General features: G+C 40.9%; 1 protein-coding gene across 3 annotated transcripts in view; it reads left to right on the forward strand.

Moving 5' to 3' along the window:
• Window positions 1-25,328, forward strand: part of LOC121281002 (disabled homolog 2-interacting protein-like) — a 425,229-nt gene that overhangs the window by 82,275 nt on the left and 317,626 nt on the right. For all 3 annotated transcript variants that reach the window (XM_041193534.1, XM_041193536.1, XM_041193535.1), the window contains exon 2: window positions 9,587-9,690. In XM_041193534.1, coding sequence (XP_041049468.1) covers window positions 9,587-9,690 — 104 coding nt within the window. The remainder of the gene's footprint in view (window positions 1-9,586; window positions 9,691-25,328) is intronic.

The raw sequence follows: 25,328 nt of genomic DNA on the forward strand, positions 1-25,328 counted from the left end.
CCGATCATGGTTGATCTCATTTCAGCCTCAACTCCAATTTCCCGCTCTCTCCTCATCACCTTTCAACCCATTACTAATTAAAAATCTGTCTATCTCCTCCTTAAATTTAGTCAGCGTCCTGGCATCCACTGCACTCTGAGGTAGTGAATTCCACAGATTCACGATCCTTTGAGAAAAGTAATTCCTTTTCATCTCTGATTTAAATCTACCGCCCCTTAGCCTAAAATTATGGCCTCCCGTCCTAGCATGCCCCACAAGGGGGAACATCCGCTCCAGGTCTACTTTGTCTATCTCCATTAGCATCTTATATACCGAATTAGCTCTCCTCTCATCACTCTAAACTCTCGCGAGTATAGGCCTAAACTGCTCAATCTCTCCTCATAAGACAAGCCCCGCATCTCTGGAATCAATCTAGTGAACCTCCTCTAAACTGCCTCCAATGCAACTACATCCTCCCTCAAGTAAGAGGACCAAAACTGTGCACAGTACTCTGGGTGCGGTCTCACCAATGCCTTGTACAGTTGCAACAACACTTACCTATTTTTATATTCTATTCCTTTAGCAATAAATGCCAAAATTCCATTTGCCTTCCTTATTATCTGCTGTACCTGCATGCCATCTTTCAGCGATTCATGCACGAGGACATCCAGATCCTTCTGCATTGAAGCATTCTGAAGTTTCTCTCCATTTAAATAATGTTGCCTTTTTATTCTACCGACCAAAATGGATAACCTCATTATCCCCATTAAACTCCATCTACCAAACTTTGGCCCATTCACCTAACCTGTCCATATTCATTTGTAAATTTCTTATTTCTTCATTGCAACTCACTTTCCCACCTATTTTGGTGTCATCTGCAAATTTAGCTATAGTACCTTCTATCCCTGAATCCAAGTCATTAATATAGGTTGTAAATAGTGGGGCCCAAGGACCGAACCCTGTGGCACCCCACTAGTTACAGCTTGCCACCCAGAAAAAAACCCATTTATCCTGACTTTCTGTTTTCTTTTGGTTAGCCAATCCTCTATCCAAGCTAATATATTACCCCTAACTCCGTGTGGTCTTATCTTGTGTATTAATCTTTTGTGCGGCACCTTATCAAAGGCCTTCTGTAAGTCCAGATATACTAGATCTACAGGAACCCCATGATCCACTTTGCTTGTCACATCTTCAAAGAACTCTAGCAAATTAGTCAAACACGATTTAGAACCATAGAAAAGTTACAGCACTGGAGGAGGCCATTTGGCCCATCTTGCCCATGCCAGCCTGAGAACACCCAGGTGTTCTTTCTAATCTCACCTCCCTGCACCCTGCCCATATCCCTGAAGCTTACAGCACTTAAGGTGCAGATCCAGGTACTTTTTAAGAGTTTAGAGTTTCTGCCTCTACCACCAACTTGGGCAGCGAATTCCAGACACCCACTACCCTCTGCATAAAAAAGTTCTTCCTCATGTCCCCCTTACACCTTCTGTCACTTATCTTGAATCTATGTCCCCTGGTTCTAGAATTTTCCACCAAGGGAAACAATTTTATCCTGTCCACTCTATCTATTCCCCTCATAATTTTGTACACCTCAATCAAGTCACCTCTCAGCCTTCTTTGTTCTAAGGAAAATAACCCCAACCTATCCAATCTCTCCTCATAGCTACACTTTTCTAAACCTGGCAACATTCTTGTAAACCTCCTCTGCGCACTCTCCAGAGCTATTATGTCCTTCCTGTAATGTGGTGACCAGAATTGCACACAATACTGCAGTTGTGGCCTCACCAGTGTTTTATACAATTCCAACATTATATCCTTACTTTTATATTCTATACCTCTGCCAATGAAGGAGAGCATTCTATATGCCTTCTTTACAACCTTGTCTACTTGAACTGATGCCTTCAGGGATTTTTGTACTTGTACGCCAAGATCCCTCACTTCATCTACCCCTCTTAGTATATTCCCATTTATAATGTAAACCCTGTAACTGTTTGACCACCCTAAATGTATGACCTCACACTTCTCTATGTTAAAATCCACCTGCCACTTTACCGCCCACTCCACCAACCCATCTATATCATTGTGGAGATTATGGCTATCCTCTACACTATCCACTACTCGGCCAATCTTTATTTCATCTGCAAATTTCCCAATTGTGCCCCCCACGTTCACCTCCAAATCATTAATATATAACACAAACAGCAAGGGTCCCAACACCGAGCCCTGTGGAACACCACTTGAGACAACTTTCCATTCGCAAGGGCATCCATTGACCATTACCCTCTGTTTCCTGTTACAAAGCCAACCTTTTATCCAGTTTGCCACATTACCCTGAATCCCATGGGCTTTTACTTACCTGACCAATCTGCCATGTGGGACCTTGTCAAATGCCTTGCTAAAATCCATGTACATAACATCCACTGCACAACCTTCATCAACCCTTCTTGTCACTTCCTTAAAGAATTCAATCAAATTTGTGAGGCAAGACCTTCCTTTAATAAATCCATGCTGACCATCCCTGACTAGTCCATGCCTTTCCTCATAAAACCATGCTGACTCTGATTGCATTTTGACTTTCCAAATGCCCCATTACCACTTCCTTAATAATGGATTCCAACAATTTCCCAATGACAGACGTTAAACTAACTGGTCTATCGTTTCCTACTTTCTGCCCCCCCCTCCCCGCCTTTTTTTTGAATAAGGGCGTTATGTTAGCATTTTTCCAATCCACTGGAACCTTTCCAGCATCCAGGGAATTTTGGAATATTATAGCCAATGCATCTACTATCTCCACTGCCACTTCCTTTTAAGACCCTGGGACGTAGGCCATCAGGTCCTGGGGACTTGTCACCCTTTAATCCCAATAATTTGCTCAGTGCTTTTTCTCTAGTGATGGTGATTGTTCTAAATTCCTCCTCTATACCCTCTGCACTACCTGTTACTATTAGGGTGGTACTAGTGTCCTCCACCGTGAAAACTGAGGCAAAATATTGAAAAACATCAAGGCCCTAAATATTGATTTTCACACCTGGGAGACACTAGCCAATGACAGAGTGAAATAGTGACAACCTGTGGACTAACATTTGCCACCATGATGATCAGTGGCTACACAGCTTGACAACAGGCACCAACACTAAAAACAAAACCCCCACTGACACCTGACAGCCACCTCATGCGGGATGCTTGTGGCAAAACCTGCCTCTCACGGATCTTCAGCCATCAGCAAAAGTGCATCATAAGGAACTATCTCATCCCAACGGATTTGCTGCATGATCATTATCTTACATAGATGGAAGGATGCTGATGAACCTCACATAAAGAAAAATGGTTGTGATGGTCAGAAGTCAACCATTGCAACCCCAGAACAACTCCAGGAGTTCCCCAGCGAAGCATCTCTGCCAAGTCATCTTAAACTGGTCCATCAATGATTATTTTTCTTGTTAATAACATCAAAAGTGAGGCAGTTTGCTGATAATTCCAGTGGCCAATTTTCTTCACAACTCCAATTGTAAAGCAGGTCATACCAGTCCAAGCAACACAACACCACTTTCTGGTTTACAATCTGGCTCAAATGACCCCTCAAATCCTCTCCACAATCTACTAGGCTCACACCTGGAGACATTGGAATATTCACCACTCATCTGAGAGGATGCAGCCCCAATAACATCCAAGAAGATAGATATTATCCAGAACACCATAGTCTACCCCTGCCACCAGGTTTATTATCCACAACCTCCATCACCAATGTAATGTGGTGCAGTATGTATGATCTACAGGGTGCAAAGCAACAACTTACCAAGATTACTTACACAGTACTGCCCTCCCAAGTGAGCTCAGTCACTAAGAGGGACAAGAATGGCAATGTAATTGGAACACTACAAACTTCCAATTGCCCCTTGCCTTCAAAGACATGCACCACTATGAACTGGATATGTGTCACTTCATCACTGCTGACTCAGTATCCTTCCTATGCCTTCCAATATCCTTTCTACCGCCATTGTGGGAGCACCATTACAACTACCAGCACCAAAGCATAAGGAATACAGTGACTTATAGAAGGTCCACCACCTAACCTGCTACTGCAGTCTTGCCAGAATCATCCAAATTCTAAAAACAAATCACCAATTTAGGGCAGTATTGAATCTGCACTGTTAGTAACTTGCAGTATGTCCTTGGTGCAAGGGAATTATAGGGCTATCAGTTAAATAAAAGGAACAGCCACTTTTAGTTTTGTCTTTTTTAACTAGAAATGAACTTAACCATGGCATTTCACAAAGCTCTAATGGAAAATCCAGTTTATTTGTAGCGGGGGAGGGAATCAAATGTCACCCCATACATTTTTGGGTATGTTTTTTAAATAATTTGTTCTGAGAATTCAATATATCTTTATAAAATATATTTGTCTTTTAATGCCCCTGTCCCAGCTTTCATATTTGTCAACAAGGTTTGACTTAAATGCTTGTTTCAAAAGGCATTGCAAATCTCCTGATACACAGCTGTGACAATGTACCTCGCCTACCACCTCAGAAGAATGCCCTTCAAAATACAGTACTCTGTAAAGTGCCATTTTTCCTTCCCACTCACTACAATCCTAATGCTGCCTCAGAGCAAAATTGGTGCACTCGTGACAAATTTATCTGTGGGTTTTTTCTGCTCTTCTGTGTAGTTGATTAAAACTTCTGAAATTCATTTCAATTAAGACCCTCAAGTAGCATTGGAGAAGTCACAACTTGAACTAGGCTGCAGCAGTGAAAATACAATTTTTGAACCAAGGTAGGACATTTCAGAAAAGACCTTTAAGGACAAGTAGATTTTTTTTTAATTGAATGTTCAATGACTAAGGTTCATACTGAATTCAAATGATTGTTCTCAGCATTATGCTTTTTAGAACTTTAAACATCCTTGAGCAAAAAAATTCCCATGACATTGCTGATAACAAAAATATCAAGTATAGTAATTTATTAAAGAATGCTTCTCTATTGCAGCTTCATTGATATCTGCACTCCTCCTCCACATGCAGCTGTGGCACTGTGGGGAGGTGCCAAGTGAAGGCCAGGTAATTCCCCACAGGGCGGGAGAGGAAACTGTAGGGAGAGTTGACCAGTATTTTTCGCAAAACAAAAACAGAATTACCTGGAAAAACTCAGCAGGTCTGGCAGCATTGGCGGAGAAGAAAAGAGTTGACGTTTCGAGTCCTCCTGACCCTTCGACAGAACTGATAGAAGCAGATCATCAAAAGATGTCACCAACAATAGAACAAAAGAACACATAGGTGTTAAAGTTGGTGATATTATCTAAACGAATGTGCTAATTAAGAATGGATGGTAGGGCACTCAAGGTATAGCTCTAGTGGGGGTGGGGAGAGCATAAAAGATTTAAAAATATTTTAAAATAATGGAAATAGGTGGGAAAAGAAAAATCTATATAATTTATTGGAAAAAAACAAAAGGAAGGGGGAAACAGAAAGGGGGTGGGGATGGGGGAGGGAGTTCAAGACCTAAAGTTGTTGAATTCAATATTCAGTCCGGAAGGCTGTAAAGTGCCTAGTCGGAAGATGAGGTGTTGTTCCTCCAGTTTGCGTTGGGCTTCACTGGAACAATGCAGCAAGCCAAGGACAGATATGTGGGCAAGAGAGCAGGGTGGAGTGTTAAAATGGCAAGCGACAGGGAGGTTTGGGTCATTCTTGCGGACAGACCGCAGGTGTTCTGCAAAGCGGTCGCCCAGTTTACGTTTGGTCTCTCCAATGTAGAGGAGACCGCATTGGGAGCAACGAATGCAGTAGACTAAGTTGGAGGAAATGCAAGTGAAATGCTGCTTCACTTGAAAGGAGTGTTTGGGCCCTTGGACGGTGAGGAGAGAGAAAGTGAAGGGGCAGGTGTTGCATCTTTTGCTTGGGCATGGGGTGGTGCCATAGGAGGGGGTTGAGGAGTAGGGGGTGATGGAGGAGTGGACCAGGGTGTCCCGGAGGGAGCGATCCCTACGGAATGCCAATAGGGGGGGGTGAAGGGAAGATGTGTTTGGTGGTGGCATCATGCTGGAGTTGGCAGAAATGGCGGAGGATGATCCTTTGAATGCGGAGGCTGGTGGGGTGATAAGTGAGGACAAGGGGGACCCTATCATGTTTCTGGGAGGGAAGAGAAGGCGTGAGGGCGGATGCGCGGGGGATGGGCCAGACACGGTTGAGGGCCCTGTCAACGACCGTGGGTGGAAAACCTCGGTTAAGGAAGAAGGAGGACATGTCAGAGGAACTGTTTTTGAATGTAGCATCATTGGAACAGATGCGACGGAGGCGAAGGAACTGAGAGAATGGGATGGAGTCCTTACAGGAAGCGGGGTATGAGGAGCTGTAGTCGAGATAGCTGTGGGAGTCGGTGGGTTTGTAATGGATATTGGTGGACAGTCTATCACCAGAGATTGAGACAGAGAGGTCAAGGAAGGGAAGTGTCAGAGATGGACGTGAAAATGATGGAGGTGTGGAGATTGGAAGCAAAATTAATAAATGTTTCCAAGTCCCGACGAGAGCATGAAGCAGCACCGAAGTAATCATCGATGTACCGGAGAAAGAGTTGTGGAAGGGGGCCGGAGTAGGACTGGAACAAGGAATGTTCCACATATCCCATAAAGAGACAGGCATAGCTGGGGCCCATGTGGGTACCCATAGCCACACCTTTTATTTGGAGGAAGTGAGAGGAGTTGAAGGAGAAATTGTTCAGCGTGAGAACAAGTTCAGCCAGACGGAGGAGAGTAGTGGTGGATGGGGATTGTTCGGGCCTCTGTTCGAGGAAGAAGCTAAGGGCCCTCAGACCATCCTGGTGGGGGATGGAGGTGTAGAGGGATTGGATGTCCATGGTGAAGAGGAAGCGGTTGGGGCCAGGGAACTGGAAATTGTTGATGTGACGTAAGGTGTCAGAGGAATCACGGATGTAGGTTGGAAGGGACTGGACCAGGGGAGAGAGAAGGGAGTCAAGATAACAAGAAATGAGTTCTGTGGAGCAGGAGCAAGCTGAGACGATCAGTCTACCGGGGCAGTTCTGTTTGTGGATTTTGGGTAGGAGATAGAAGCGGGCCGTCTGAGGTTGGGCGACTATCAGGTTGGAAGCTGTGGGAGGAAGATCTCCAGAGGAGATGAGGTCAGTGACAGTCCTGGAAACAATGGATTGATGTTCAGTGGTGGGGTCATGGTCCAGGGAGAGGTAGGAGGAAGTGTCTGCGAGTTGACGCTCAGCCTCCGTGAGGTAGAGGTCAGTGCGCCAGACAACAACAGCACCACCCTTGTCAGTGGGTTTGATGACAATGTCAGGGTTGGACCTGAGAGAATGAAGTGCAGTAAGTTCAGAGAGAGACAGGTTAGAATGGGTGAGAGGAGCAGAGAAATTGAGACGACTAATGTCGCACTGACAGTTCTCAATGAAAAGATCAAGAGAAGGTAAGAATCCAGAGGGAGGGGTCCAGGTGGAGGGAGAATATTGGAGGTGGGTGAAAGGATCCGTTGAATGGGGAGCGGACTCCTGCCCAAAGAAGTGAGCCCTGAGACGAAGACGGCGGAAGAAGAGTTCAGCATCATGCCGAGCCCAAAATTCATTGAGTTGAGGGCGTAAGGGTATGAAACTAAGTCCTTTGCTGAGCACTGAACGTTCAGCATCGGAGAGGGGAAGGTCAGGGGGTATAGTGAATACACGGCTGGGGCTGGGATTGGAAGATGGGGTGGGGACGGAGGGACAGGCAGTATTTTTCGCGTCTTTTATGCATCTTAGCATAGGAAGTATTGGGGCCAAGTCATCCACTCCCATAGCTCTGGATGCCCTATGGAATACAGAAACCAAGAAGGGCTAGGGGAGAAAACCTAAAAGAAGGAATCTCACCCTTAAACTGACATTTTAAGCCACACAATTGGTTATTTAGTAGAGGCAGCATTGTCAGAGCTCAGGAAATTAGTTATGCATGTCTTCCCAGCTGGGGTATGGTTTGGGGCACAAGAGGAACAAAAGAGTGAAAATAGTTTCATAGTGGTAGTCTTAACTCTGTGGAGTGAGAAAATCAATGTCAAAATCCCACTCCATGCACTTGAGAGTAGAACCTAGACTGATACTTCAGCGCAGTACTAAGGTGCAGCACTTTAGGAGGAGCCCACTTCCGGGTAACACATCGAACCAAGGTCCTGCCTACCCCCTTTGACAGATGTAAAAAGAATCCCATGGTGTTTTGAAATGAAATAGGGAGTCCTCCCTGCTTTGTCCTGGCCAAACATTATCCTTCAATCAACATGGTTAAAACAGAATAACTGGTTGTTATTGCATTGCAGTTTGTGGGACCTTTGCTTAAAGTGACTGCTGCATCTTCTTATACCTGAAATTCTAAGTTTGTGTCTAACAAAGTGAGACTTTCCTTGTTCTCCAATTTTCATGGAAAATATTTGATTATAGAGCTGAGAAAAAAAGGCTGTTTTCAGAATTCATTTACAAATTCATATTATAGCTATTGAAAAAATTTACTTAAAAAATGAGGGTGGCAGTTATATTTATCCAAGTACTGTCTCACGAATCTTTTCAAGGCTTAAGCCTCCAATATTGAAATGTTATTCTGAAAGCTTGTCTTGTCCTATACACAGCAGTTTTGGCAATCGGGCAAGGAAGTGAGAGATATTGCAACCATGTATTTCAGTAATACCGGTTTCCTTATGCCCTAATGGCATACAAGGCTATTTTTGAAAGACTACGATTATTAATGCGCCTTAAGAGATGTAGACATTGTATATTTTGCACTCTAGTTGTAACCTAATTTTCCTCAGAGATATTTTTCACCTGATAGGATAACAGCAGATCCTTAATATTTTTGTAGAAAACTGCAAATGAGAACCTCGAAGGCTTGTGATTGACAAATGGAGTTCCTTGTTATTGAATGAAAATGTGTGTGATTTGAAGAGCTGTGCTGTTGCCTTGTTTTCTATTTACCAGAATTACCCTCTTTCCTTCCATTTATTTCTCTTTTCCTGGCTTTAAATAGTTTTGATTTTACACTTGCTGCTTGTATTTCCTTTTTACCTTTCGAAGAGGAGCTGGGACTACTGGTGTCCTGGTCAACCTTCTCTCAACCAGTGCCACCACAAAAATACTTAACTGGTCACTTATTATTTGCAACTCTTGTGCAAATTATGTGACAGCTGTGTTTGACTATATGACAAGTTTGATTGCATCAGGAACTGCTGTGTGAAATAATGCAGTTATATATAGCACGTGATTTGGTAGAACACTTATCAATTATCTTTTCTCATTTCTCCTAATTTCTTTTCCTTTTCTCCTTTGGTGATAACACTCGTATTAAGTCTTTGTTCCGCAGGTTCTCAGAACCCTTTTCTATATTGTCTTAAATATACACTCTCTATGTGTAAACCTAGACAGCGGCTGTTAGCAGGCTAATTAATGATGGGGAACATTAGAGCTGTTGGCTCAATACTGTAGCATGATGTGCATTATTAACTAAACAATCAGAATTATTAAATTTGTTTGAATTCAAGCTATGGTAAATCTGTGCTAAAATATTAAGTTTTCTGTGTATGTGTCTGGTCACAGTTACCAAAATGGATTTATAAAATTTTTCTTCTTAGATTCTCCAATTGAGAGACCAGGCCGGAGACGCAGCATGCCTGGGAGTGCTCCAGAGGACAACCCTGCAGTGGAACCACCCACTTCTGCGCCCTTTCGTGTGACGGTAAAATTACTTAAAATTTAATCGCTAAGTTGAGGCTCATTGAATTTATATCGCTCAATTTAATTTACTTGGTCCTGACTCACTTATATGAGGCCTAGACCATTTTAACTCCTGGTCTTAAACTAAATCTCTCAGGTCCAACTCCTGCTTGATTCTAACATCAATGCTGCCAGCTTGGTGGGTAGGATTCAAAAGAGTGCAGCCAGTGACCCACAGAAACAGTTTCCGGCAGTGGGTAAGTGATGGGAGGCTCCGGGGGGTGGGGGGGCGGTAGAGGAGAGCTGGGCAATAAGCAGCCATATTGGTGGAGAGGGGCCTAGGGCTTTAGTTTTAGTAATTTAGTGGGTTCAGAACATTCCTGCTGTCCACTAGAAAAGCATTTATTAAAAAAACTTAACGTTTCTGCCCTCTTCTGGCCTGTTATTCCTTCACATCTGGCCCTTTTGGCAAGAATCACACCTGGTGCCAAACAAAGCTGCCAAGGCTTAAAATATAGTCAGGACTGCTGTTGTCAGACCCCAACTTTTGAATTTGAATTTCACTGAGGTCCTGTCTTGCTTGGTGTGAGATCAGGTAAGTAGGTCGCTACAGGGATTTTAACCTTCATGCCCCATTCTCATCAGGTGCAAGGGCTTAAACTTAAGCTTTGTTCTTCCTCCTTTAATTCTTACCCTATTACTGTCCGACATCCCTTCCATTTCTGTAAATGCCTTGGGACGTTTACTGCATCATGTATCTGCAAGTTTCTGTTGTTACCTGCAAGTATGGAATAGCTGATGGATCCAGGCTGTCTGATGCCATTTTCCATTTTCCAAATAGGTTGGACATGAATAGTGCTTTTTAATGATGGTTTAGTAAAGTAAGTGTAGAAAGTGAATAAAGTTGAAAACCCAAGAGTGGTGTGATATTTGTGTATAAAAGGTTGTTTTGTTCTCCAAAGAAAAACTTAGCATTTAGGATATCAAATTCAACTCAGCCTGATTGAAACATAATTTTATATGATCCAGTCGCGACAGTGCAGAGTTATAAATTGACATTTACATTTGCAATGTGACCCATTATGAAGACTACATTTTATATGAATCATTGTACAAAGCTGCTGTTTTCCAGAAATGAATTTCCGAGATTCAGTAAGGGAGTTATTGACAAAATCCAAAAAATACAGGTCTGAAAAAAGTAAGAAATTTTAATCGTTTCAATGTATTCATCATAAGCACAAACACACTTGCTTTGATGAAGTAACATCCTGGTAAGTGTGCCATAAGAGTAAAATAGCAAAACTGAGTTTAGAATGTCAGCCTGTCAGCATAAATATTTTGAGAATTGTGTTCTGAATAAGTGCTTGCATATGATATTAGCAGTAAGAGCTTCAATAGACTTCTACTGGAAATGATGAATTTATTGCATTTGTCTCAGATCAGACGAATCAATAAAGATCAGTTTACATAAAACCCTTATTGATTGTGCTACCTTAGAACTTAATGACATAACCAACTCTCAAAATATAAATCACAGAAAGTATCCATATCAGAACTGGAAATAAACTGGTTTATGTGGCTGCAAGTTTCATGCTTAGTCCATTGCTAGTAAATTCTGTTTTCTTAAAGTACTTGGGTGATTTTTACACTTTAACAAAAGTTAGTTATGATGAGCATTAGAAGTGTTTTAATTCTGATCATTTGACATTAAAAAATACTTCTAGCAAATGTACTTAGACAATGAAAGAAGGTGCATGTCAAACATGTAGAATATCCTATGTGTAGATAATCTCAGTGTATGCACAACTGGCAAACCTCTTGTGCTGAAAACCAGTAGGATCCATACAAAGGCAAAATACTATGAATGCTGGAAATCTGATGTGAAAACAGAAAATGCTGGAAATAGTCAACAGGCCTGGCAGTATCTTTGGAGAGAGAAAGTTTCACAGGTGTTGGCAGACCTGCTGAGTCTTTCCAGCGTTTTCTGTTTCATTTGAGATCCGTACATATTTTGATGTATCCCTGGACAGATGCTTTTTTCTATAAAATATGAGACAAGTTATTGTTTTGCAGTATTATCAAAATGACAATTGAATTCAGAACAGGCAGGCTGAGTTGAACTCGGTTCTTTTAAGTGTTTATTGCTTTTCGAAGTACCCCTGAACTGATATGTGTCTTTATGATGCACATTGCTGATCATGCAGACCCTTAAATTACATGCTGCTCTAAAGTAAGCCTCCGTAAAGCTGAGAAAGAAATTAAATGACCATTCTAACATTTGGGTGCAAATGACAGTGTGATAAGATGCTTGCAGGCTTTTAGTTTACAGCACCTTATTCAATGGTTGAATTAAATGTGTTGTTATACGAACATACGAATTAGGAACAGGAGTAGGCCACTCGGCCCCTCGAGCCTGATCTGCCATTCAATAAGACCATGGCTGATCTGAATGTAACCTCAACCCCACATTCCTGCCTATCCCATATAACCTTTCACCCCCTTGTTAATCAAGAATCTATCTAGCTCTGCCTTAGAAATATTCAAAGGCTCTGCTTCCACCACCTTTTGAGGAAGAGAATCCCAAAGACACTCAACCCTCTGAGAGAAAACATTTCTCCTCATCTCTGTCTTAAATGTTGTTATGTCAGTGCATCCTGTTGAATTGACCCAGACGACTGCCATGTGCAAACTCGGTGGGGAGAAAGTAGCTCTAAGTGTAAAGAATTCTGTATAATTATCCTTAAAACAAAACACAGCTCCTCTGTGTTTCTAATAACAGTGAAGCAGATATCTGTACACTGGAGTGATGTCAACCAAATTATCTTCTTGAACCTTATCTGATCTATAATATTGATGGCAGGGAAATTTGTCTGTTGAAGGCACTTTGTCCAGTCTCCCTATAGCACTTACTGAAATAAAAAGGAAACATTAATTGATAATAACTGTTTGCTCATTGGAAACGACTAATACGTTCACTGGATGGCATTGCTTTTGATTCTATTCAACAACCTGTGTCGCTGAGGTATGGATGGCTATATGGATGCACTTGGAATATTTAGAAAGGTAACTGCAGCAAATAATTTGTTAGACTCAACAGCACAGTTATTGCAAAACTGATGCATTAAGTTATCGACCTAATCACTCTAGCAGTGATATATATTTGGAACATATGCATTGGTCTTGTATGGATAAACTAGCCATATCTGGGGTTTAAGGTGTCCCAGGAGCACTAATTGATCTTAACTCTAAATTCAAACCTGATGTGACAAAAAAGGACAATATAAATAAACTTACAAATTCATTTCAGTAAAGTCAAATGTAAGGTGATACATTTTGTAAGAAGAACAAGCAGGCCAAATTCTACTTGAAATATGAGTCTAAATGGGGAAGAGGAGCTAAAGGATCTGGGGTGCAGATGCACAAATCAATAAAAGTAGCAATGCAGATTAATAAGACCATGCAGAAAGCAAGCCATGCACTGGAGGTAATTTCTAGAGAATTGGAAAGCAAATAAGTTATGTTGGACTTGTATCAAAATCTTATTGGACCACACAGTTCTGGTTTCCTTTCTATTAAAAAGGATATAGAGGTACTGGAGAGGGAGCAAAAAAAATTTACAAAGTTCATACCAAAATTGGAAGAATATATTTATCAGCAAAAGACTGAATAGGCTGAGCTCTTCCTTTTTGAAAAGAGGATGTGGTGGTGATCTGATAGATGATGAAAGGCTTTGATAAAGTAGAGAAGATGTTTCTACATGTGAGGGAGACCATAACTAGGGGCCATATATATAAGATACTCAACAATAACTCCAGCAGGAAATTCAGGAGAAACATCTTTACCCAAAGAATGATACAAACGTGGAACTCTTTGCCACATGGGTAGCTGAAGCAAGCAGCATAAATGCATTTAAGAGGCAGCTGGATAAACACACGAGAGAGAACAGAAGGATATTTGGATAGGGTTAGATGAAGAAGGATAGGAGTAGACTCTTGTAGAGTATAGATCAGTTGGGCTGATAAAAGTTAAATGAGGAAAGATGTGAGGAGCTTTGAGTAGAATATAAGTGTGGACTAGTTGGGCCGAAAGGCTAATTTCTGTGTGATTCTAAGTAAGATTGATGGTTAAGGCCAGGAATATAACATACCTGTACATGGGCAATGCAGTTGCAAGTTTCAGGATATGGCCTGTTTATGTGCTGGAGCTGTCAATCTATGCAATTATAGTTACCTATGTATTTATAGATTGGCAGAACTGAGGTGTGTTAAATAAAACTACTACATTTTGGTTGGCCAGGTAGCACTTCCTCTCATGCTGAGCATTTCAGATTATCCTGAAACTTGCAACTGCTTTGCTCATGTACAGCCATCAATATTACTTAGAATTACACAAAAACGAGCCTTTCGGCCCCATTAGTCCATGCTTCTACTCCACTCAAATCCCCTCACATCTTTCCTCATTTAACTTTTATCAGCATAATTCTCTATTTACCCCTCTCTCAAATGTATACCTAGCATCCCCTTAAAAGCATCTTACCATTCAACAATACACTGTGGTAGCAAGTACCACAATCTCACCACTCTCTGGGTAAAGAGGTTTCTTCTGAATTCCCTGTTTGATTTCATGGAACTATCTTGTATTGATGGCTTCCAGTTTTGCTCTGCCCTTTAAGTGGGAACACTCTCTCTCCGTCGTCTCTATCAAAACTTTTTGTAATTTTAAAGACCTCTATTAGGTCACCCCTCCCTTTTTTTTTCTAAGTAAAAGCCACCCTGCTTGTTCAATCTTTCCTGTTGAATATAACCTCATAGTTCTGGTATCTTTTTTGCACTCTCTCCTCTGCCTCTATGGGCAGGTTTTTCCGGTTGACGAGCAGGGGCGGGGCCCATTCGATAACGCGCAAAATGATGTGGGGATACATTGAGCATGCGTCCCGATGTCACCCCGCATCATTTAGATTTTCAGTTCGGTGGGCTTGCAGCCAAATCGGCTGCCTACCCGCTGAACTGTCAACGGCCTATTAAGGCTGTTAGAAAACGAATTAGGATGATTGATGGACCTGCCTGTCCAACCTTAAGGTTGGCAGGCAGGTTGGGAGCCGAGAAAAAACATGAAAGCTCATCCATGGGCGAGATGAGGGCGTTTAAATTTTTATTAAATGTTTAAATAAAAGTTATGGACATGTCCCAACTCATGTGACAGCTGGGTGGGCCTTAATTGGCCCGTCTACATAAAATGGCAGCGTGCCCCAAAGCTCGCCCACCCATGCCCGTTAAACTTCCCCCCCACCACCCCCCCAAAGGGGGGGAAAATGTTGCCCTATATTCTTTCTATAATATACTGACCAGAGCTGCACACCATACTCCTTGTGTTGTCTAACCAAGGTTCGATACAAGTTTAGCAAAACCTCTCTACATTTCAAATCTGTTCCTCTAGAAATAAACCCTAGTGCTTGGTTTGCTTTTATTATGGCATTATTGACCTGCGTTGCAACTTTGTGATTTGTGTGTTTGTAATCCCAGATCCCTTTGTCCCCATCCCATTTAGATTCCTAATTTCTAAGTAATACGTGACCTCATTTTTCTTACCAACATGTAATACCCCTCAATTACCCTTGTTGAAATTAATTTCAAATTATGTGCCCATTTTGCAAGTTTGTTAACATTTTCCTATAATTTGTTGAAGTGCTCCTCCGTATTGACTATTCCACTCCCCACCCCCAAATTTGGTTTTCTGCAGAAATTTAGAGATTGTAATTTTGATTCCAAAATCTAAATTGTTAATATAAATTGTGAACAACAGTGGTCCCAGTACTGATCCTCATGGAAGCCAACTTCTGCCCCTCTGAGTAGCTTTACCCTTTACCTCAATAATCTGCTTTCTGTCTTGCAGCTATCTAGCTATCCATTGTGTTAATTATTTCCAGTTTCTGCATGCTCTGATCTTATTCATTTGTCTATTATGTGGTGCCTAGTTGAAGGCCTTTTGGAAACCTAGATTTTTACATCAACTACATTACCCTTGTCAACTCTGTGTTACCACTTCAAAGAATTCAATCAGGTTGGTCGAGCAAGACTTTCCCTCTTAAAATCTATGCTGACTATTGATTATTATGGCCAGAATTTTACATTCGGCTTGCGGGCGCGCATCCGACACGCTGGAAGGTAAAATGATATGCGATGATATCAGGCTTGCGTCCCGACTTCATCTTAAGATTGACTCAGTTCTGGAACAGTCTCCTTTGTAAAACATCACAATGTTGAGCATTTATCTTTTACGTTAGTTAGCTGACATGCATATAAACTTATTACCAAGCTGGACAGACTTTAAATCAAGATACTGAGAAACTTATACAGCTAGAGTTTCTGTTTACCTGTTTGTACCCTCCCCTTGTAGGAATATAGCTGCACCTAAATCTACCACTGGTCCATAGCTTCCTGAACATGTTCTTTCCCCCCTTCTTAAAAATAGGTATGACATTAGCTACTCTCCAGTCCTCTGGTACTGCACCACTCTCTAATGAATTGCTAAAAGTGTGTAGTAATGCCTCTGCTGTCTCTTCCCTAGATTATTTTAAAATGTATGAATGCAATCCATCCAGTCCAGAGGTTTCCGATTTTGATTAGTTTATTTAATTTTTAAAAAAATGTGGTTATATACATCTCCAATCTCATCTTTCGATGTCAGGTCCACCTGACCCATCTCCTGGTAATAACGAAAGTATATTTATGATTTAATATTTCTACCATTTCACTATCTCTGCCTGTGATTTATCCCGTCCACCCCTTAGTGCCTCTATTCCCATCCTGACTTCCCTTTTTTATTTATATGCCTGTAGAATATTTTTTTACTTTTCATTTTATTTTCCATGATAATTTAATTTAATAGCTTCTCTTTGCTTTCCTATTTTTTATTCATTTCTCTCCTAATCTTTTTGTGTTCTCCCTTGCCACGCTCTTCCCTGCTGTCCACATACTTAGTGTATGCCCCTTTGCTTACCCTCAGTTTTTTCATTATTCCTTAATTCATCCATAGTGTCTCATTGATTTGTTCTTGTATTTTAGTGGATTATATTTTTCCTGGACCCTGTTGAACACTGTTTTAAATGTTTCGCATTGTTCACGTACATCATTGTTTACCAAAAACCTGTTGTCATCTTTGTCATGCTTAAGTCCTTCTCAGCAATACAGCTAATTAAGTCCTCTTCTTACTTACAAGGCTGACCTTCTGTTTCTCTTATCTGCTCTGGTTCAATGTCCACTACAAGATCCTGGAGTGAATAATTCTTTGTTGAGCCTCTTGCATTTTAAAAGTAGTTCTATACACATTGTAGGAACTCCATTCCCTTTACCTACCTCTTTTACCCAATTGATTTCAGGGCAGTTGAAAGCCCCCCCACCCCCCACTTGATTTTTTTTTCTATATTTTAAAAATTGTTTCCCTAATTAATTTGCATATTTTGTCCTCCTCCTCCCTCCCTACTATTAAGTGATCTGTAGATGACCCCTATTAAAATGACTGACTATTATTTTTTATCTGTAGCAGCATGGATTTTATTTCTGCTATGTTTTTTTACTACCCTCTTATCGCTATCCAATGGCACTGAGTTTCATGCCTCCTTCATGTTATAATGCAGCCTTCTAATGGGAGGAGTGCAGCAAAATACATAAATAATGCAAGCAGCCTGACACTCTTGCTAAATGCCATCAGATGTACTAAAATCAATCATTAGGCATTTTTGGCAGTGCAATGGCATGAGGTATAAGTAAGGCATGGTGGTATATTTAGTATTGCTATTTTAAGGTCAGGCTGCGCTTTCAGCATTGCTGGTTTGTTTAGACCTTCTGCTTTGAAGCATGCATTCCTTGGTGTTTTAGAGCGTATATGTGGCTTCTTAACAAATAAAGGAGATCATGATGAGGTTGAAAATTACTAAGAAATCTTGCTGCTGTTAGTCATTCTTAAGGTGGTTCTTCAGGTTGTTGTGGCTTATCAAAGGAAGCTTGTAGAATAATTAGAAAGAAAAGTGCAAGAACAGTGAAAGAGCAGTTTTGCTCTGTAAGGTATATCCATGGCAGGCATTGTGGCTATGTACAAGATCTTAGAGTGTCATAAGGCAGAGGTTCACTCTGCTTGCACAACTTTCATCAGTTTATAAAACTTTCTTAGAGCCTGTGGATTTTGTCAGCCGAATCTGACTTTATCTGGGATGTGTAATCCAGTTCTAGGAACTGTTTACAGGGGAACGAGAGAGTTGTCATGTATATTACAGACCCTGAGGACCGAGCAACAACAAATGTTGATTATAATGTGTTGATATGGTGTTGCAGCTGAGCCTACAATCTTTGGAGATTTCTTAGCTGGGGAGGTAAACCAGAGCAAAGATGTGACCCTGATACAAGCCAAACTGATATTTTTAGCTTCAGACAATGCTCTATATCTCAAAAAAGGGAGACACACAAGGATACCCAGTCATTCATCCTATTTAGTGCCTTCATCATTAATGCATTAGATGGCACCATTATGATATGAAAACTATAGGGCAGAATTCTCCCAACCCTTTGGTCATGGGCTTGCCCGGAAAATAGTGGGGAGCCACATTGCGACGACTTCCCAATGCATTCCCGTTGCCGGGGAAGGTTCCTAGGATCAGGCAGGGATGCTGATCAGCTGCCCACATCACGAAGGTGGCAGCCAATTTACATAATTAAGGCCCCAATTAGGGCTAATTTTCCAACCTAGTCAGCATTTTGTCCCCAGCCAATTTGCAAAGGCTACCAGCTTAATGGAGGTGGCCTCGCTGCAGCAGTCTGGGAGGTCATCGGAACTGGAGATTCCATCCTCCAAAGAATCCGACTCTGTACTAACTGCACATGAACCAGATTTGCATATGCACAGTAGTGCTGAAATCTCATTCACAATTTTGTAATAATTCCATATGTGCACACTGCATGCATATGTGATTTTCCAATATTGTTAAACCTGCTCTCAATATAAAAAAGATTGGTATATCTGTAACCACTATATATTATTCATTACATCATGCACGTCAGTGCAGTGGTGGGTGTTCTGAGTTCCATTTCAGGAACATAAATGGGCTATCAAAAAGAAATAGATTAGCCAATGTATTTTTCAATTATAACTTGGCTGGACGAGGTTTATATCAATCTGTAGTACAGACCAATTGGCTCAAGTGTTTGAACCTGTGCTTGGAGTTACGGTACACTTCATTACATCACAATTTCTGATGTAAAAACAAAAAATACTGGAAATGCTCAGTAGGTCTGGCAGCATCTATGGATAGAGAAACAGAGTTAACATGTCAGAGTTCTGATGTAAGGTCACAGACCTGAAACATCGGCCTGAATTGTGCAGTCACTGGCAAAGTAGAGACTTAAGGCGCTGACCGCAAGGAAAAAATACAGCCCAACCTTTTCTGTAAGCTGCAGCAGGAACTTGCTGTCCTGACTGTAACGTGGGTCCCCAGCTGTGAAGTGAGTGGAGAGTGGTGAGGCGTGCTACCAGTGAAGCCATGCCTCCATTTGACGTTACAAGCTGCTGACAAGCCCTTTGAAGTCTGTGTTCAACTCAATGACAGCTAAGTGTTTCTTGATTCTTTGCAATTTCTTATAACATAATCAGGACTAGCCAATGGAAATGTAAAGTACTTCACAACATCTCAAGAATGTGGTGGCATGAATATACTATTGATTTATTGGGATCACTTCTACTTTGACTACATTCTGCATAATATAGACAGACATTGATTTTAAGTACTGTTGTAATACTACAGGAATTTTCTTCCCATAATGAAAACCTTTTAAATATAACTCCCCTCCGACACACACCTGGCTCCTCTCCACACCCCCCTCAGCTCCCCCAGTGCTGTTTCTGACATAAATGAGCCAGGGATGCATTGGAAGAGAGGAGCAGGTGGGTTAGGGGGAGAGGAGCTGGGGCAGGAGCGGGAATGTTTTCACACTTGTTGATTTAAAGGGATGAGATCCTGTGCAGGTTCTGCATCTGCTAGGAGTGTCCTGAACAAAAACATTAAAAATCATCCCAAGTTGCCCCATGATAAATCCCAGGGAAATCATCAGCATGAGCTCTTTCAAGCCCATTCAGAAGCATGGTAACTTCTGGATTTGAGCGTAAGTGGGCTCACTGGAAGTTGCGGTGTTCTTGCGACCTTCAGTGTTCTTCTTAGCGTTCGCTGTATTGGGACTGCAAGATCCAGGCCAATAACTCTGTGTGTCTGTCCAGAGATACTTCCATACCTGCAGAGCATTTTCAGAGTTTTCTGTTTTAATTTTAGATTTCCAGTATCTGTGATATTTTGCTATTTAATTTCTGTTGTACATTGGTTGTTGAACAGTCATGTCAACTCCAGCTTTGAAAAGTGAGGCTCTTTTGAGTCTCCTGGAGTGAATCCAGATACAAATTCTGTATAAAAACTCTACAAAAAGAGCAGACGAGCCATTCTTCATGTAAGGCATATAATGGGAAGGTCTCTTTAAATTCCTATTTAATTTACCCTATCAATTTCATAAATGGTAGAATTATTTGTTTAGTTTGTACAGCTTCACCATCAGCCTGTCACTGTAATCTAAAAAAACATGCCTGAAAAGATATGTTCTTCCCAGTGCTCCTTGTAAATATCTTCCACAGTACGATTGAATAATATTTAGTCTTTTTTCTGTGGTATACATTGCATGTGTGGAGGGACTTTTATGTGGGCTGGTAAAATATTTAATAAATTCAAAGCGGCTGCATGATCTTGAATAATTATTCAGTCTCCTCTTGCTTTGCATTTTATAGATCCTATTTGCAACTAGTTTTGTGTAGTTATACCTCCTAAGCCTATTTTCTTTGCAAGTAAATTCATCTTCCGTGGCATTGCACATAGTAAGTTGGAGAAAATTGTCACTTTTTCAGCTGCTTGTTTTTCTGTTGCTAATTGTCTCTGTCTTTCCTACTTCTGTGTCTCTTCATTCTCTTCTGCTTCTCTTTCCTTAATTATTTTTGTTCTCCTTTCTGTCTTTTTCTTATTTGCTATTGAATGAGAGGTAATTTGATGTGGTGTGATGAGTGGTAAGGCTTGTTTTGATTGGGAAAAGAACCACAATGGTTGCAGGGTGCAGTTGGGGCTGAGGAAAATGTGATACTTTTCAATTCCCTTCCCAACCACTTCCCATGCTTCTTATTCATGGTTCAGCCATTCTAATGCTCCTAATGTGGCCCCCTTCACTTCATCTTCCTACCATACCCCTCACTGTTATCACTATCCATGCCTCTCTTCCTTTGAGCTATCCGTTCAACCCCTGAAACCTCCACACACCAAGTTCCACAGTCACTCTCCTACCCTTAGCCCTGCCTATTCTGCACCACTTTGTGTCACTCCGCCATGGGTGAGTACTCAGAAGACTCATACCCCTTTGCCCTCAACCAGTTTCCTACACTTCCTTCCTATTTGTTTCCCTTAGAGATTTTATTTGCTTTCAAAAATTATACTTTAAAATAGTGAAATTAGAGTAAGGAAAAATCTCCTGTTGACTTTCTCTCTGGTCATGTCTCATTTTCTGTTTGTTTCAGTTATTTGACCTTAAAGCCTTTCCCAGTGTATATCAATGATTTGGATATGTGTTGAGGGAATGTTTTAGAAATTTGTACACTGTACCAAAACAGGAGATATTGTTAACTTTTTAGAAGACCAAAGGAAGCTGCAAAGAGATATTGATGAGCTGAGAGAATGAATTAAAAAGTAGCAGATGTCATTAAGTCTGTGGTGATATATTTTGGTCAAAAAAGGATCCAACATTAATTATACTAGGAACGTTAATAGGTTGAATACTGAGAGAGAGAAGGGGAATTTGGGGGAACAAGTTCATAGGGCATTAAAGGCAGCATCTCGGGTTGATAAGGTTGTTTTAAAAAACAATCTAATAGAACTCTAGGTGTTATCACAAGAAATTTAAAGTATAAAAGCAAAGTCGTAACAATGAGCCTATACATTATATGTAACCACTTACTGCAGCAGGGATAATCTGCAAGGCAGATGTATGTCTATCAATGTGCATTTCATCCTTCAATTTACAACATCCAAGATCCAAGATCACTTCTCTGCTTGCTTGATACAAGGGAACATCACAAGATCTAAACTGGATGAAGGTTCAGGAAATTATATTGGTACATTAGCCTAGTGATTATGTTACTGGACCAGTAATTCATGAGCCTGGACTAATAATTTGGGAACATGAGTTCAACTCCCAGTATGGCAGCTGGGGAATTTAAATTCAGTTTATTACATAAACCTGAGTAAAAGCTAGTACCAGTATGATGACATGAAACTACTGGATTGTAAGAAAAACCCAGTTGATTCACTAATGTCCTTTGGAGAAGGAAATCTACCATCCTTACCAGGTTTAGCCTATTTGTGTTTCCAGACCCACAGCATTGCCTGACTCTTAGCTACCCTCTGAAATGGCATAACAAGGCACTCCGTTGTCACCACCATCTTCTCGAGAGCAATTAGGGATGGACGTTAAATATTGGCTTTGCCAGTGACACCTACATTGCATGAATGGGTAAATTAAATGTATACATTTAGCTGTCTTGGAGGAGGCCACGCTGGTATTGTGGCATCTACAAACATGGAGGAAGCAGAGAAAGGCGAAGCAGCAGGCCTCACCAAAGCACAGGGCCTTGCCACCCTCATTCATTCCAACAAGAACATATACGCCAGCACCACAGATAGTATTTTGCGATGCAAGCTCTATTGGAAAGTATGGATGCTTCAATTCTAACGTCGCATCATGGGCATCTTTAAGTTCTTACAGTGTTATATTTCTAACTTCTAACATCTAACATCATGTAGTGATGGCTTTTCATATGGGAGACTAACTCCGCCTAATAGTAATAGTCTATAACACTGCATCTGTAAATCAACTATCCTATTTGCCACAAGAGTTAGCTAGTATGGTAAAACCCAATATATGTGGGACAGGCCAGATGGACAGGAAAGTTTTTCCAGTTCTATGCTTTCCTAAACCCCATTTTTTTTTAAATTCAATCTCATTATAAATGGACTAATGGAAAATAAACTCAATCTCTAAATAAGCTCAATCTCTAAGTAATCTTGGTCCTAAACTTGTGTGCTCCACATCTGCTTCCAGCTTCATAAAATTAGACGAAATCGATCTCATTTGAAATGAATAAAGAGTGACCAAACAATTGTAATTCTAAAACAAAAACAGAATTACCTGGAAAAACTCAGCAGGTCTAGCAGCATCGGCGGAGAAGAAAAGAGTTGATGTTTCGAGTCCTCATGACCCTTCGACAGAACTTGAGTTCGAGTCCAAGAAAGAGGTGAAATATAAGCTGGTTTTTGGCGGGGGGGGTGGGGGGAAGAGAGAGAGAGAGAAGTTGGGGGGTGGGGTGGTTGTAGGGACAAACAAGCAGTGATGGAAGCAGATCATCAAAAGATGTCAACAACAATAGAACAAAAGAACACATAGGTGTTAAAGTTGGTGATATTATCTAAACGAATGTGCTAATTAAGAATGGGTGGTAGGGCACTCAAGGTATAGCTCTAGTGGGGGTGGAGGGAGCATAAAAGATTTTAAAATATTTAAAAATAATGGAAATAGGTGGGAAAAGAAAAATCTATATAATTTATTGGAAAAAAAAAGGAAGGGGGAAATAGAAAGGGGGTGGGGATGGAGGAGGGAGCTCATTATAATTCTAAGTTTACTGTGCCTATACTGTGGTTACAGTATTTTATGGTGATTTAATTGCATTCTCTCAAGGCTAAACAGTATTTCAGGTTTTTGTAAGAATCAAGAGTAAATGTTCAATAAATTAAATTGATCTATCTTTTTAATTTAAAGAACCATAGTCAAATGTATTGTTTACATGAGCCCTGATTTTTCTGATGCTTAGTTAGTGGCATGAAGCCACACTGTGAGTAAACAGGCACACAGCTGATCTCTGCATGCATTGTTATTCACTATTACCATTAGGTTGCAAGTGTGAAAAAGTTACCATTGCAGGATGTTAGAAATTAGCAATGAAAAACATTGGAAGAATTCAAAGCAGATAAACATCTCCAAGATGAGTACAGACAGAATTGAAAAATATGACTTCTGTTTAGAACGCTGTTTTAACCTATGACAGGGTAGAAAATCAGGCATCCCCAATTTCTAGCACATGAAATTTAGTGAATTGCAATCCCTGGGGTGGAAGGGAGGCAGCAAAGCCAGCAAACTCAACTCCCATTTAAGTAGTAAAGCTGTATAATGAAGCACCAAATTGAATTTCACAACTCAGCACACACTATCCAGGGGGTGTTGTTTTATGCAAAATACACTCTTAAGATGAGGCGTTCTCTCAGGGGGGTTGATTTCATGTGGAGCTCAACATGGCTGAAAAATCAGCAGAACCGCAGCTCCTCCACCCTGTGGTTGGTGGTAACATGAGGCTTCAAACCATTTTTGAGCCTCAGCATGCTGCTGGCTGCCAGCTGCAGCCCACTGGTTGTGTGGGAGAGTGGAAAATTAGTTGACTCCCATATTAAGCTGGCTAGCAAGTTGGGTCTGGAGTGGTATGTGGAATTGGCTCAGTGAGGCGACCAAGGACTTCAACCAAGTTGACAGTGGGCCTGTGTTTACTAGGCTCTTTTCAAGGACCACTGATAACTCTGCCCATCTGTACCAGATATTGAATGAGCTATGTCACGGGACGCAGATGGGGATATTTGTGGAGCCACGTCCTCCAGTGAGTTGTTTAATTGTCCACCACCATTCATGACTGTATGTGGCACGTCTGCAGAGCTGAGATCTGGTCTGTTGGTTGTGGGATCGCTCAGCTCTGTCTGTCACATGCTGTTTTTGTTACTTGACATGCAAGTAGATCTATGTTATAGTTTCACCAGGTTGACACCTCATTTTTAGATATGTCTGGTGCTGCTCCTGGCATGCCCTCCTGCACTCTTCATTGAACCAGGGGTGATCTCCTGATCTATAATAGATATATAATTATGTCTTCCAATATCTTCATTTCTGAATTTTTTTTAAGTAAATAGAATACAGTATTCTTTGAAATTAGCTCTGGGGCCCAAACCTGCGAACATTGGAATCCCACATCTCAAGAACAAGCACACCAAAAGAAGTGAAGGGGAAGATGTTGCCCCCATTCCAAAATTAATCACAACTACATAATTTTAATCTTGACTTATCAATACATTGTAGTGATGAGTTCCATCAATGGTAGCATAACACAATAACTGGGATAAATGGTATATGTGTAATAAATGGTAGATGTAACCTCTCACACAGAAAACCCAGCATTAGAATACTAAAGCATCAAATTGTATTATTGATGCCAAAGGCTTATTAATTCACAGTAGAGGCCTTGGCCATTAAAAATAGTAATCCTATTAGAGGTTGGTCCATTCCAATTAAAATACGTTTAAATTATGCAACATGAGCTTAATGGTTTCAAAACTTAATTCTGAAATGACTTGGTTGATTGTATTTTGTGACAGTGACACATTTATGTGACTATTTCTATTTTCCAGTCACATTTTCTGAATCCTCACTTCACATGGTAAATCATTTCTCAAATGCATTTAATCATTTACCTGATGTCTAGCACATTATTCTT

Source organism: Carcharodon carcharias, chromosome 8, assembly GCF_017639515.1.
Source record: "Carcharodon carcharias isolate sCarCar2 chromosome 8, sCarCar2.pri, whole genome shotgun sequence".
NCBI lineage: Eukaryota > Metazoa > Chordata > Chondrichthyes > Lamniformes > Lamnidae > Carcharodon > Carcharodon carcharias.